The sequence below is a fragment of the Habropoda laboriosa genome, unplaced genomic scaffold (genome assembly GCF_001263275.1).
Source record: "Habropoda laboriosa isolate 0110345459 unplaced genomic scaffold, ASM126327v1 scaffold816, whole genome shotgun sequence".
Classification (NCBI taxonomy): domain Eukaryota; kingdom Metazoa; phylum Arthropoda; class Insecta; order Hymenoptera; family Apidae; genus Habropoda; species Habropoda laboriosa.
In genome coordinates this window covers 63,105-77,147 of record NW_017101002.1, presented here as the reverse complement: position 1 = coordinate 77,147, position 14,043 = coordinate 63,105, and the positions used below count along the sequence as shown (strand labels likewise).

General features: G+C 37.3%; 3 protein-coding genes across 5 annotated transcripts; 1 reads left to right on the top strand and 2 right to left on the bottom strand.

Moving 5' to 3' along the window:
* Positions 1–965: 965 nt before the first annotated feature.
* LOC108577756 (serine/threonine-protein phosphatase alpha-2 isoform) lies at positions 966–3,928 on the bottom strand. Of its 2 annotated transcripts, none has more exons than XM_017940948.1 (5): positions 3,694–3,928; positions 2,913–3,082; positions 2,593–2,823; positions 2,187–2,515; positions 966–2,014 (listed from the first exon to the last, which is right to left on the bottom strand). In XM_017940948.1, the coding sequence occupies exons 1-5, from the start codon at positions 3,759–3,761 to the stop codon at positions 1,772–1,774; spliced, it is 1,041 nt and encodes a 346-aa protein (XP_017796437.1). In that variant the 5' UTR covers positions 3,762–3,928; the 3' UTR covers positions 966–1,771. The 2 variants fall into 2 exon arrangements, with proteins under 2 accessions (XP_017796437.1, XP_017796438.1); XM_017940949.1 differs by having other exon boundaries at positions 2,913–3,044; positions 3,707–3,928.
* Positions 3,929–4,392: 464 nt separating this feature from the next.
* On the top strand, positions 4,393–5,884 carry LOC108577757 (ran-specific GTPase-activating protein-like). The gene is made up of 4 exons (XM_017940950.1): positions 4,393–4,550; positions 4,845–5,002; positions 5,081–5,367; positions 5,446–5,884. Exons 1-4 carry the CDS (start codon positions 4,536–4,538, stop codon positions 5,763–5,765), a joined length of 780 nt encoding a protein of 259 aa, XP_017796439.1. The 5' UTR covers positions 4,393–4,535; the 3' UTR covers positions 5,766–5,884.
* Positions 5,885–6,435: 551 nt separating this feature from the next.
* LOC108577812 (endoplasmic reticulum resident protein 29) lies at positions 6,436–8,075 on the bottom strand. 2 transcript variants are annotated; one of them, XM_017941019.1, is made up of 4 exons: positions 8,015–8,075; positions 7,648–7,727; positions 6,767–7,165; positions 6,436–6,685 (listed from the first exon to the last, which is right to left on the bottom strand). In XM_017941019.1, exons 3-4 carry the CDS (start codon positions 7,124–7,126, stop codon positions 6,449–6,451), a joined length of 597 nt encoding a protein of 198 aa, XP_017796508.1. In that variant the 5' UTR covers positions 7,127–7,165; positions 7,648–7,727; positions 8,015–8,075; the 3' UTR covers positions 6,436–6,448. The 2 variants fall into 2 exon arrangements, with proteins under 2 accessions (XP_017796508.1, XP_017796507.1); XM_017941018.1 differs by lacking the exon at positions 8,015–8,075 and having other exon boundaries at positions 7,648–7,775.
* Between the last annotated feature and the right edge of the window lie 5,968 nt (positions 8,076–14,043).

Genomic DNA, 14,043 nt, shown 5'->3' with positions numbered 1-14,043 from the left:
GTACCTGTTACTTCAGCACGGACGTGAACCCAAGTTGATCTAAGCCGCTATAATACTTAGTCGAAAAATACTCAAAAAGTGTGTTCAGTGGAAAAACGAATAAATTTGTACAATTAAACATTACGAATTTATTATTCGACATTATTCGCAATCGTATCGTTAATAGTACCAGTGGTTCTTCAGGTATGTACATACAAAACGTTGATGAAATAATTGAGGATTGAACTTGAGATGATGTTGTTGTAAAACACTAAAGGAACTTCGTGGAAGTATTAGAAACCGTAATAAATTACAGATACCGAATATGAATGAAAACAAAAGGGGATCGATGAATGTTTTTCGTGTGTTTTATTTATAAAATAGAAATTAATGTACAAGTACAAGGGAGGCAGACATGACGGGTGTTGCTTGTTGCGTTAATTTTTACAGAACAGTACTTTATCATGATTCCTTTTCGTATGCGATTCGTAGTTGTGACATCACTGGAGAAATGGTTCTACATGGGGCATGAAAAGTGTGTATTAAGGGAATGAACAAAATTGATAAAATATAAATGTGTGTACATGAGATTAGTGAAATTATTCCCGACAAATGGGACCGTTAATGTTTGGACGATGAAATCCTTAGAAATCGGGGTTTCTTCTTGCATTCCTCGTTCTTCGTATCATATGTATACATATGCTACTTGCATTATACACATTTACAGCTTGTTTTTATTATATTATTTCTATCATTACGTTTCTCTCTCGAAAAATTAGTAACCACAATAACGTCGAGTCAAATCCAGAGAAGCTTCACGGATACGACACTTTGTATACAGATGTAAATGAGAAATGTATGACTTTTTTTCTTTTCTTTTTGTTCTAAAAAACCTTCATTGAAAACCATTTTTTCACTGAACAACTGAAACATTTTCTTTTTTTTTTTTTTTTACGATTTATACAAATTTAATTACAAAAGCGCTTTCTACAAAAACGGTCTCTCTTTACGAAAGTTGTATCTGTATGTCGTTTACAAATTTTGTGCAATTTACAGAAACGTAACAAAACCGAAATGATGTATCACATTCGAAACATTTGTCGTTCAAAACCACTATCTACTTGATATTACGTTATATATATTAACAATCTCATTAATAAGGTATGTATGTATGTCATCAAGGCGAAAAATGGCATAACAAAATTGTCCCCGGCATTGTATCAATTGTATCATGCCATATTTTCTTATCAGTGATATCGCAAGTGGTTCCAAAATTATTCATCCTACACAATTATCAGGAAAAATGAGCAAAAGATTTAGAATGAACTTGTCGTGATCTTTTCTTACAGTTTGTAACGATATATTCTTCTAATATAATTTCATAGTAGCCGTCACGAATTTCTAATCTAATCTCGTGTAATCGAACTTAATATTAATTTTTTCTTTTATAGACACCCATTTAATAGCATTTTTTTCTTTTTACTTGGAACTGTTCTATTAATGAAGAACTTTTCATTATTTCCTTTCGCTTAGCAAACTATGCCCCTCCGGATTTCTTTCCTGCGTTAAAATGTCATCGTAAATGGCTGAGCGGAATTAATGATAAATTCGAAAATAATATGGTAATAGCGTTGATAATAATAGTAGCGATACTAGGAGAAATAATAACAATAACATCTTTCCTCTTACAAGAACTTAATGTCTTAAAAGATGGTGGGTTTTAAGGGAGTTATTTTGAAGTTCTAAACGTTGCGTTCAAAAAAAAGAAGGGTGAGAAACAAATCTAAGGATTTCACTTCTTCTTGTTTTTGTTATTTCCACCACCTCGTGGGGGTGTCACTGGTCTATTTGCATTCAGGCCACCGTACGATAACTTCTTCTTGTCAGCTGGTTTTAGAATTTGGAAACTGCACATAAGAGTTTCATCCACGGACATCATAGCTCCGGCATTATCGAATTCGCCACAATAGTTTGGTGCTGAGAACAGAGTTACTAACTGCCTCTTTGCGAAAAATTCATAGCCATCTTCTACCACCTAAAATTTTCACAAATTATCAGTTAACAATTTTCCCATTTATCACATAACGGATAATTGTTCGTTAAATCAAATGCTAGGTTAAATTAGGCAACGATAGGTTTAAAAAGTAGATAGTTAATCGGATAATGTGCTAAATTTAACAATATTACATATATCGTGACATAGATACCTGATGCGCACGACATATGAGGTCAAAGTCATGCTTATGTAAAAATTTGGCAACAACTTCGGCTCCAAATGTAAATGATACACCGCGATCGTTTTCTCCCCAACCCATGGTATCTTTGTCTGGATCTGACCACAATAAGTCACATAATAAGCCTTGATCAGGTACATCTGTTGGTCGCATGATACGTCTGATCTGTTCCATGTTTTGAAGATCTGGACTAAGACCACCGTGGCAACAGAATATTTTTTCATCCACTATTGCTGCCACAGGTAAACAGTTGAAGCAATCCGTAAATGTCTTCCACAGTTTAATGTTGTATCGACGTTTGCCTGTACAATATCAGAACATCAATGGTAAGAATACAATATTTTAACATAATTAGTCACATTTGAATCTAGTTTCTTACATTCATCATAAAATCCATATATCCTGTTAATGGATGCACATTCATGATTTCCACGAAGTAAAAAGAAGTTCTCAGGATATTTGATTTTATAGGCAAGAAGAAGACAAATTGTTTCTAAGGACTGTTTTCCTCTATCAACATAGTCTCCTAAAAAAAGATAATTGCTCTCTGGTGGAAATCCACCATATTCAAATAACCGTAGTAAATCATAATATTGCCCATGAATGTCACCTTGAAAAAAATGAATATTCTTAGTTATTATCAATAGTTTTTTACATACATAAATGGGAAAATAAAAATAACAGTAAGCAGCAACTTACCACATATTTTAAGCGGTGCTTCAAGCTCTAATAGAATAGGTTGTGATAAAAAAATTTCACGTGACTTCAGACAAAGTCCTTTTATTTCTCCTTCTGTCAATTGTACATTTTTCCCTGGCCTAGCTCCCCGCACTAGAAAAATAAATTGCCTCCATTTAAATACAATAGAAGTTTATCCTCAAATTATTATAGTTAAATACAAATAAACAGTAAATTCTAGAAGCAGTATATCAATACATATGAAGAAACAATAACACTTCCCAAAAGAAATACAGGTAGCTTGTACTGAAAGGACATACATGAAGTAACCTGCCTAATATATATTTGTATTCTTGTGTATACCAATAAACTATATTTCGTTTATTATGGTAACATAGTTAAATGTTGTAGGACAAATTATTGGGTGAACCAGCTTCATCTATTAATACATTTAAAAGACTTTAAAAGCTAAACGATACAGGTCTGCAAAAGTAAAATTAAAAGCTACAAGTACATTGTACCGATCGTTCGAAATACAGACCGAAGCCTTGTCCAAAAAATAATGGTAACTGTTACATATTGTCAATTACGCTTCATGTAAACAAACAATTGTAGGTTCATCCATTGTATTTAAGATCATTTGTATTTAAAGAAAGTTGCGTAATCGATCAAAAAAAACAGACAGGAAGAAGGAGGAGGAGGAGGAGGAGGAGAAGGAGTAGGAGGAGGAGGCGGTAGAGGAGGAAGAGGAGGAAAAGAAGCAAGAAAAATAAAAGGCGCCATTTTTTATTTTAGATAAAATTGAGCAGCTTTACCTTCCAAGAGCCGAGCTATGATGTTGTCAATATTTAGTTTGTCGGATTCAGCCATCGGGCCGGGGTTTTGTGCGCGTCCCGGGCTTCACACGGAGCACCTTCTTTTGGGGATGACTTTTGATTTTCTTGGATTTCACTTGCGTGGCACAAAGCACTCAATTGCATTCGCGGTTTCGGACAATGTACCCGCAATGGCCGCCCGGACAACCGCGCACTCCACTCCCTTTTACCCCCTCTCCAAATTCGAGCTCTTCCTGTTCGATAGGATTCGAGTACTCGATTTATCGAACATGCTCTATGCAATTTTTACGACAGCACACCAGTAACTTCAGTATTACCAATTATTCAAATTTTTACATTTAACTTCGTAAAATTACTTCCACTTGACTGATTAATCCAAATGTATCGATTAGAAATAATTTAGATTATTAGAGAAAAATAATAAGTGGATTTTCATTGAGAAGAAAATTTAGATTATGTAGAAATACAAATAACACTATATAGAAAATTTAGTGATGAAATAGTTAATATCTAAATTCCCTGAAATATTTCAAATTATTCCATCTCTTCAATTTCATTTACTTTAGCAAAATGGAAAATGATACATTTAGAAATAGTTATGATTGTTGATTTACTTTAAAAGATTTGTTCGGCAGGTAGTTTTCATCCAATAGGGAACAGTGAAGGTAGACGGTTACCATTTTAAACATATATCTATGAATTATCATGGAGGTCTATCACGCAATATCACGGTTTGCTATCAAACAGGTCGAAGTTGACGGTATTTGATAAGCGATCGCAAAATTGGTTTTACAAAACTGATAGAAAGATGCCAGAAAACGTGGTAAATATGACATTTATTTCTGTAGCCTTGTGTTACCGTTATATGATACATAGATAAATAAGATTTCTATGATTTCTTTCAAATTTTCGACATGACGCTGTAGGTTATATTGTCGCGTCCGTTAGAAACAAAGCACGATATATCAGTTGTATACTTTTGTTTAATTTTAAAAATGTTTCGCATTTATTAAATAAAATTGTCAAAACAGACATTTATATCGTATAATTTTTACAAATGTTTTATAATCCTTTAAGTATGGGTAAATAGAAGTGATTATTTTTTGTTCGTTTATAGCTGAATGGGGATCATGTGGAAGTAAAGACCGCTAACTGCGAAACTGAAGATAACGAAGAAGACAGCAATGATGCAGATGTACATTTTGAGCCTATTATTTCTTTGCCATTGATAGAAGTGTCCAACAATGAAGAAGATGAAGTTGAAATGATAAAATTGTAAATTACTTCTGTTAAGATGTGTTAATCTATATATTATAATAATTTCGCATTATATGCATATTACGTTATTTTTAGGAGAGCAAAGTTGTACCGTTATGATTCTTCTAATAATCCTGCAGAATGGAAGGAACGTGGAACAGGGGAGGTCAAATTATTAAGACACAAAATAAAAAATACAGTGAGAGTTGTAATGCGTAGAGATAAAACACTTAAAATCTGTGCTAATCATTTTGTAACTCCTTGGATGGAATTGAAATCCAATTGTGGTAGTGACAGGGCATGGGTATGGAGTGTGCTTGCTGATTATGCAGATGAACAGCTTAAACCAGAACTATTAGCTATAAGATTCGCGAATGCAGAAAGTAAATATACTATTGATACGGATGAATATACAGAAGGAAAATTTAAAGCATCATTATTAATTCTACTTTTTACTACAGATGCAACTGTTTGGAAAGAAGCATTTGAAAAGGCAAAGAAGATAGTGGGCTCTGAATGTGAAATATATGCTGGCAAAAATAATACCGAAGAAAAACATACTGAGAGTGATAGTGAACCTTCTAGTGATGTAAGTTATAGTGAAAGTACTGATAATGAAGAACAAGGTAAAAAACTGGCTGGAGAAGATTTAAGAATTGAAAATAATGAAACTGAAAAAGTGGAAGCTTCTGAAAAGCAAACACAGGATGGAGAAAGTGTGGACAAAGTATCTAAGGATCTTGAGCAATTGCAAGTTAAGGATGTAGAGGAAAAAAAGTAAAAAGCTACATCTCTATAAATTGGAGGTGTTAACTATAAGTGCACATTCCGACATAAACATACATGCATGCATATGCTTAAGTATTTGACCATTGAATTTAATGTAGAAAAATATTTTAGCAACAACGTTAATAGACAGGTTAAACAAATTTTCAAATTTATAAACAAGATAATATTTATACGATCGTTATATGTTATCTGTGATTTCTTAATGGAGAATATTTTAGCATTTATACTACAATGAAGAAAAATGAAAACACGCGTTAAATTCAATGAAAATGAGACATTTATTCGATTGCAATATTATTGGATTTCTTTTAAGTATATCTTCTGATATATGTTTTTATATGTTTCTATATTTGGATACAATCATCGAAGTATAAAAAATTGATTGTTTACAGTAGCATTTTTTAAATTGTGAAACTATATTTTAAAAATTTTTTATTTCCTTTTAACATTTTTCCCAATCTTTTCACAATTATGTAAATTACAGTTTGAAATATTGGAATGTTCGATGTAAAGACTAACGACATTTTTGTCGGTCGTATTATCGGTTTCAGTTGTAAAAAATGAGCTGTAAAATATTGCAATTAAAACGATTGGTAAATATTCGATTTTAATACGATGCTATTTTTACAAAAGCATACACAATAAAATTTCTGATACTGTTTTGTAATAATTTCTTCATAATTCGTCTCTGTATAAGAAAGAATGGAGGATATTGCGTTTCTCTTCCATTGTGCGTTTCTTTTCATTTGATAGTTTTCCTTTCAATATACCCTCTATTCTCGTTTGTTCTGTTTGAACAAAGACATCTCCCCTTTCTAATATTCTTTCCATAGTTTTAACATAAACTTTTGCGGCCGCGCGTTGTGTCTCTGGTAATGTTTCCTCGAAAACTTTAGCTTTGTTCAATATTTCCTATGAAATAAAAAATAATTATATCTACATGCTTTTATAATAATTTTATAAAGTGTGTTATTTCGTTACAGCAAATATTACCATTCTATCCTTTTCTCCGCTGGTCCTAAACTCCTCGGCAAGTCTGTCCAACTGTTCTACACAGCCCGGTAGACCAAGATATACGCCAGACTTTATTTTAATAAATCGTTTGATACTGTCCGCGGTGAAATCATTTTCTTTCTCTGGAACGAACGGAATAGGTTCCGTTTTTCCTTGTAAAAACAGAAGAACAGCGGGAAAAGATTCGGACTTTATTCCATACCGAGCAGCGAGATCGGAATTATCTTTATTGCCATAATCCTTCACTCTCACTTCGCCTACTAACAGATCGTGAGAATCCTTCGTGGCTGCGGCTATTTGCGCGTACTGTTCATGCTTCTCTCCGTATGGAAATGGCATATCAAATTTAACGACCGCAGCTTTAAATTTCGGTATTACCTGCATTATAAATATTTAACTTATAATCTAGACCAAGAATGAAATATTAAATATGAATTATCTTTTATAAACGTATTATCAAATATTTATGCGATACGCTTACGAATCTATAGCACATTTATGAAGAATAAACAACGTCTATTAATCGATGTAGTAATCGTTACTTTATTTAATTTATTTAAAAAAAACTTTTTAACATATTAAGGTATATCTACAATATTTTCACGTTTGCTCATAAATTCTTTCTACAGATTTCACATTAAAAATATCGTAACAACTTGTTTAAGCGTCCAGTAACCATGACAACAAATTATCTAGTCGAAGAGATGAAGAAAACAAAAGGAATTCGTCGAACAAGTATCGTTCTTTAATTTGCAGCAACTACTTTGTAGCTTTACTTAACACAAGTATAATCCAATGAGTAAACTTTGTATTTCTATAAAAAATAAAGCACGTAAATATATCTGCAAAAATTAAGATACCTTGTCAAAGGAATATGTGTCCAGAGAAACGCATCCTTTACAATCTTCGCCAGCGACAATTCCGATAGCAAGAAGGAGTACTGTAATTGACGGAAGCATGTTACAACTGACGAGACACTATGGAATTCTTTGAATATATTTTTTCACTCAAGAAATGGTAATTTTTCAAATGAAAAATTCTTTGACGTTTTGCGCGAGGCGGGTTACGTATCAAACCAATTTCTCAATTTATCGCTCGTTCTGATAAGATTGCCAGCCAATCATACGCAGTAGTAAGTTAAAAGGGAGGAAAGCGTTTTTTTTCGCACGTAGAAAAAGCAGAATGGTTATGCCGGACGTTCTTTCGTCGTTGTCGTTCGTAACTAACCTCACACGTTACAGTACGACGCGTCTTGAAATACAGGTGAAGCAGACGCGGCGCATTGGCGCCGTCGAATCAGAGAAGGACACGAAGTCGCGTGTTACAGGATATACATACGTCGCGATCTGGGATGTTGAACCGCGCAAGTGCGGCTTACGATGACCTGTAGTCATGAGAAATTTTCAAGCTTAGAAATTGTTCGAAAAAATGAAATGTAAAATTTAACCTATCCTGAGACGTCGTATATCTTTATCAAACGTCCAGTAGATAGGATTAAAATATTTATCTAACAAACGTCATTTCTGGTACAATCGTTTCGTTAACATATGCTCACTTTCATATTGGAAAGTGCATATAAAACGTAATACGTCCTTTCGTCAGAAATCCGAAATGATAACCTAATATTTCCGGTAGGGTCCAAGTTCGGAAAGAATTCGATTCGTTCGAAATCTCTGATTCATTTGCGATGTTTATGGAAACGGAGAAAATATTGTAGCTCTACTCGTCAAAATTATAAATGTACAGATATCGAGTTCTATCGTATTAAGTACACTGTTATTGGCAGGCTTACAAATTGTACCGATACAGAAAAAGAGATAAACGCAGAAGCACGAGGAGAGGAGAGGGATGAGAAAGGGATGGACGGATTAGATAGAATAAAAAGAAGGAAAAAAAAATTGACGAACGAAAGTTGAGGAGTTAATTGGTATAATTATACACGTTCGTACATATACGACTGCACGATCGTAAGAAATTTCTTGTTGACAGAATATGAAAACAATATTTCCGTCAATGTAACAATGTATACTAAATTCGTTTAAATTTATCGGCTCTTAAAAGCTCGTATATTAATTTGTCGTTTTTTTTTCCTTCGTATAATCGGATCGAGAAATAAAAGGAGAAAGATGAATGTTTTGTATGTATGTCCCAGTTTAAATCTTCAGCTGCCAAAGAACCAGAGAATCGTTGTTCTACTTTTGTAAAATGCATTTGTGAGATATACGATAGTATTAATGTGGAAACAGTAAGTAATGATACGCGATGATGAAAATATTCCTTACCTTTGACAGATTTTTTCAAACATTAAAAAACGTCGAAGTACGTGTAATGCTAAATTATCGTACAGGTATAATTTCGTAAAAAGTAACGGACACGATTTAATCGTTAACTAAAAAGAAAAAAAGAAAAAATATACTTTACAGGAATCTCGTGTCGAATTGAAACTCGACCCCGTCCGATTGAAACAAAATCGCAGCGTGCGATCGATTTGAGGTCAAATTACTCAATGAGAAAGACGTATCCCTGTGGCGTGTTCGTCCCGGAAGCGGGGAACGCGAATACTAACTGAGGTATACCGGCCGGAAGGTGTGTATGGTGGATGTCTATAGGAGAAACAAAAAGTAGAAATAACGAGTGTTTAGTCGACTGCAAAAGTGTAGAAGGGTGGCGAACGATGTGAACAGAACGTATGGGATGCAGAAGGAAGAGAGTGGGAAAGGGAGGGTGTTAGTCACTAGAGAACAGGTATCCGCCGTAGGCGTCGTACGTTCATTGATAAGCGTATAACGCCCCGTGCCTTAGACTCATGACGTCACTCAATCGCACGGACGCCTGCGCTTCTGTCAGGGCCGTGCCTATCGCGCGGTTCTTGCCCCCACATTTTTTTTCTACTCACCTTCTCAACTACGTAAGTCAGTTACGACTTTTTCACGTAGTAAAACAGCAAGTTGACGTTTATAAAACATAAATACTACAGAAATTTCACGTTTCACGTGACGCAGCCGTACACCATTGCCGTTCTATATACCGATTAATACCGCTTGGGGAATATATGATAAGAAGGAAGTAACTTTGCATAAAACTTATTAACGATGGTACAATTACGCTGTAACTTATGTAAATATTAATGGCTTTCGAACAGAGATTCTCCTTGTACGGTCCTAGAAACGTTACGAGTATCGTGCTGGTTATCACAAGGATAAGAGGGAGGAGGAAGACGGAGGAGGAGGGGGTAGAGAGAGATTGTCGGTAATTTAATGGATTGGAAAATTTTCATGCATCTCGGTTTTTCTTCGCAATCCCCTGATATTACGAATAGCTTGATTTCTTCTCCCCGTTTCTTCTTCTTCTTCTTCTTCTTCTTTTTTTCTCGCCTCTTTCTCCATTCTGGTTGGTGTTTGTTCCGCTGAAAAATAAAACGAAATGAAAAGCAGGTATACACAGAATGGCGAGTGAAGAGAGAAAATAGATTCGTAGAGGCGGAGTGTAGATGGACGTAGGCACACTGGATAAGTGGATGGAAAGAGAGACAGAAAGGCATAGGAGGGGAAAGTCAAAAGGGGGGCCAGGAGTGATAAAGAGAGTGTGCAAGAGGTAGAGGGGGAAGGGAGGAGGAAAGGGAAAGAAAGACGGTTGAAGGAGTAAAAGGAGAGGGAAAGATCGGTGGATCGTCTCGCGCGTATTGATTGGTCTTTTGTGAAAGCTACACCCCCATGTAGCCACGAGACGAACGATTCTGTAAAGTCACTAGACTTCCAGGGTGTATCGCGTGTTCTCGAGGTTACCTATTCCAGTACGCCATGTTTGCTTTTCCTCGATCGACACACTTTTTCTTTTCCGTTAAAATCATCTCGTCGAATAATCCGAAAAAGATAGTCGAACGTACCGTTGGAATCGATATCTTGAATCGACAAGCTTATTCTCGATAGGTGTATCGGAGAAATGTGTAGGGTAAAGAGGAAACGTAGCTAGGTTAGGGTGCTATATCGAAGGGGGGTAGAAATGACGTAAGCGATCTCTCGCGATCCCTAGCAGCGAAGGGGTTCTATATCGGCATCGATCGCAGAGTGACCCATATCTGGTGGTGACGGGAGTCCCTACCCCTGGCTGCTTTTCCAGCGGCACACACACCACCCCCCCTCTCCCCGTACCTCACCGCTCTCTCTCTTTCTCTCTTTTTCCCGGTCCTCCATCCCCACCAAACGGCAATACTCCCGCCAGACCCGTGTCTACCCCCACTCGTTGCCCCTTTCTCCGGTGGACGAGCGAATATACCTCCTCCCCCGATTTCCAGCAGCCCTGCCGCCTGCCTTCCACGGCCGAGCAGATCTTGGGGCTTGTACGGGATGATAGCCGAGTGAAAAAGCTCGCGAGTCCCGTGAAGTTCGCTCATCAGCAGCAGCAGCCCTGGCCTGCCACAATCCCTTCGACTCGGTTATCGTAAGTGTCGTGCATCCCCGTGAACGAAACGAAACGAAACGAAAGCGAGATCGTGAACTAGCCAAGTACGAGAGATTGTGTAAGATTTGAATGATAAAGGCAGAGAGGGAGGAAATTTGAACGGGGATAAAGAGAAAGGTTCATTAGGCATCTCTGACTGGGAAAATAAACGAAAAAAGGAAGATAGAGGGAAAGAATGTGTGCGTGTACGTGTATGAGAGAGAGAGAGAGAGAGAGAGAGAGAGAGAGAGAGAGAGAGGTATGTGCGTAATGCGTGTTTGCGTGAGAGAAAAGAAATTTCGTTACGACAATACGATAAGTGTTGGAGTGCATCTATAAAAGTGTCGAAGCGTCGAAGGTTTCCTCGAGCTCTTATAAATGTCATTGAAAGATAGATTTCAAATTTTCGACGAATTTACCCCCCCTGAAGCTCGAACGAGCTAGAGAGTTATTCTTTTTCACGGTATCGTTGCAACGTACGAAGAGAAATTGTTGTAGAAAACGAAACAGGAGGAAAAAAGCTGAGAAAACATGACCTAGTGAGAAAGGGGAATAACGTAAGAACAGTGTCAGTGAGGAAATGGAGACGTTGGTGGTGGTAGTGGTGGTTGGTGGTGGTGGTGGTGGTGGCGGCGACTGTGGCACACGGTTATCATCGAATGACACGACAATTGGTATCGCCTAATGAAACACAGATCGAAGGGTTCCGCTAGATGTGTCGCCGTCGCTGGTGCTCGTGGTGATAGCAATAGTCAGTTCATAGTGATACAGTGGATGCACTACGTATCGTCGTGCAGTGGTGTCCCGTGCGCACCGGGTGTATATGTATACTACGTACCATTGGTAGTGAGATCAATAAGCAGTGCCGTGCCACTCGACCTGTGCCTACGGACGGAAACTCATTCTAAATCTCTCCTTCCTTCTTTCACCTCCTCTTTTAAACCACCAACTCCGGTTACTCTTTCTTTTTCTATTACAACCGAATGTCGAGAGGTCACTTTCATTTGTTTCCTTTCTGAATTTTTTATCGTGTCTCGAGCGACTAGAAACGAGTGTCCTTTCTTTCGACGACCAGGCCATTGGTCCGCTGTTTCAGTGTGTTCCTATGCGTGTGCCGGTGTCCATTCGTTCTTTTCTGCCCCGTGGCTTTCGTGCTTCGCATACTTCCACTGCTCTTACACGTCGAATCGTTCTCGAATTAATCGGTAGGTTTCATCTTCATTCATCGTTAACACGTTACAGTTACTATTCAGTTTTTCTTCCACACCCCTCTTGGGTTCGCTAGATTTTACATTTTCGTCCTCTTTTTTTTCTTTCTTCCAACTTCTGCGCTCTACCCTTCTTGGTTTACGACGGACTTGCGTATCACGAGATAGATTCCACTGGATAAAGTACCCATCGGAGATAGTATCTGATTCATTCATAGTAATTAACGGATATACCATTTACGTCTCGTTTCTTCGTCGTAATCTGACAGTAGATCGCACCGTTTTCGATCAGACAGTATCGATGCACGAAGAGAAACTTGTAGCTTTTCACGGTACAAGTTGTAACGTGTGTTGTACATGTTTGAAACATCGCGGATTATATCGCACGAAATAAAGAGGGAAGAGACGTTCTTGAATTCGATGCATATCGTAGATAGATGTCGTGTCGGTTATACCATACGTCTTACCACTTGCGCGTGAAATTCTTCGCTGGATTAAGATGTCTCGCCTGGCCGTGACTGGATCGTTCGAGTGTGATGATTGGAACCGGTGAAATTGGTGCGACCGATATCGTGAAATATAAATGAAATCTTCCACGGTGAAAGTTCTCACCTTCGACCTCGGGAACTTGAATCAAGGTGACGCGTTTGAAAAAATAGCATGGATTATTTTTTCACTCGAGGAACAGAATCACGCTTGGACAGTTTTTTTCCCACGACACATTTTCCTTGTCGCACAATCGAACGAGTTGAGAGAGTGAGCGAGAGAGAGAGAGAGAGAGAGAGAGAGAGGGAGCGAACGACAGGGAGAAAGAGAGAGAGGATGGTGTTTATTCGTGTTGGTTCAAGGGACAAAGCAAACCTTGCGAGGTTTGATTAAAGCTGAACATGTTGTAAGGTGTAAAAATGTCAGGGAAACAGTGATTGCAGTGAACCAAAGTATCCTTAATTTTTATTCCTTTTATCGCTTCTCGTATCACGACTAATATTTTCATTTTCTCATTGTGAAAAAGCAACCATTTGAAATTTATTCACCGTAATATTTGAAGTTTCCTCAACGGTTAACTGTAATACTTTGTCATCTTGTTAGGAAAAATTAAGCTCCGACCGGTATATTCCTCGGCAATGATGTAAGAAAGAAACCTATTCGATTACTTAAACGCGGTAGTTTGGAATAAAAGAAATTGTTGATCGCTCGATATTCCGGTAATTTCAAACGCAAAAATGAACACAGGCTATGATCTCCGTTTCTTCCATCTTCGACCACATGCATTTCAAGTACGTATCTACAGAACAAAATAGACAAATACATAAGAAAAAGCATGAAAAGTCTCTATCAACGATCTCGTATTCCGAAAGCGCCGACGAATAGTAGGGAACCGTTAATTGCACACGCGTGTGCAACCGTCGTTTTTCTACTCTCGTTTTCGCGCGTGTGTTTCGTATTCGTGTCGAAAGTAAGACGGTGGGCATTTGATTCTTCCCGGTAGCAGAATGTCTAGAATCGCGTCATAGGGACAGCGTAATCTCGCGAATAGAGAACAATCAACGCGCGTCGATAAATTTCGTATAAAAATATCGCACACAGTTCTTGCGTTCTACGCTCGAG

Excerpts from the sequence above, each read along its gene's own strand:
- LOC108577812 (XM_017941018.1), bottom strand. The coding sequence starts at position 7,746 with ATGCTTCCGTCAATTACAGTACTCCTTCTTGCTATCGGAATTGTCGCT. Across the intron at positions 7,166-7,647 it reads ACACATATTCCTTTGACAAG|GTAATACCGAAATTTAAAGC; the intron begins GTATCTTAATTT and ends TTTATAATGCAG. Across the intron at positions 6,686-6,766 it reads GCGGAGAAAAGGATAGAATG|GAAATATTGAACAAAGCTAA; the intron begins GTAATATTTGCT and ends TTTATTTCATAG.
- LOC108577756 (XM_017940948.1), bottom strand. The coding sequence starts at position 3,761 with ATGGCTGAATCCGACAAACTAAATATTGACAACATCATAGCTCGGCTC. Across the intron at positions 2,824-2,912 it reads AGCACCGCTTAAAATATGTG|GTGACATTCATGGGCAATAT; the intron begins GTAAGTTGCTGC and ends ATTTTTTTCAAG. Across the intron at positions 2,015-2,186 it reads TCATATGTCGTGCGCATCAG|GTGGTAGAAGATGGCTATGA; the intron begins GTATCTATGTCA and ends TGAAAATTTTAG.
- LOC108577757 (XM_017940950.1), top strand. Across the intron at positions 5,003-5,080 it reads GAAGTTGAAATGATAAAATT|GAGAGCAAAGTTGTACCGTT; the intron begins GTAAATTACTTC and ends CGTTATTTTTAG. Across the intron at positions 5,368-5,445 it reads AAGATTCGCGAATGCAGAAA|ATGCAACTGTTTGGAAAGAA; the intron begins GTAAATATACTA and ends TTTTTACTACAG.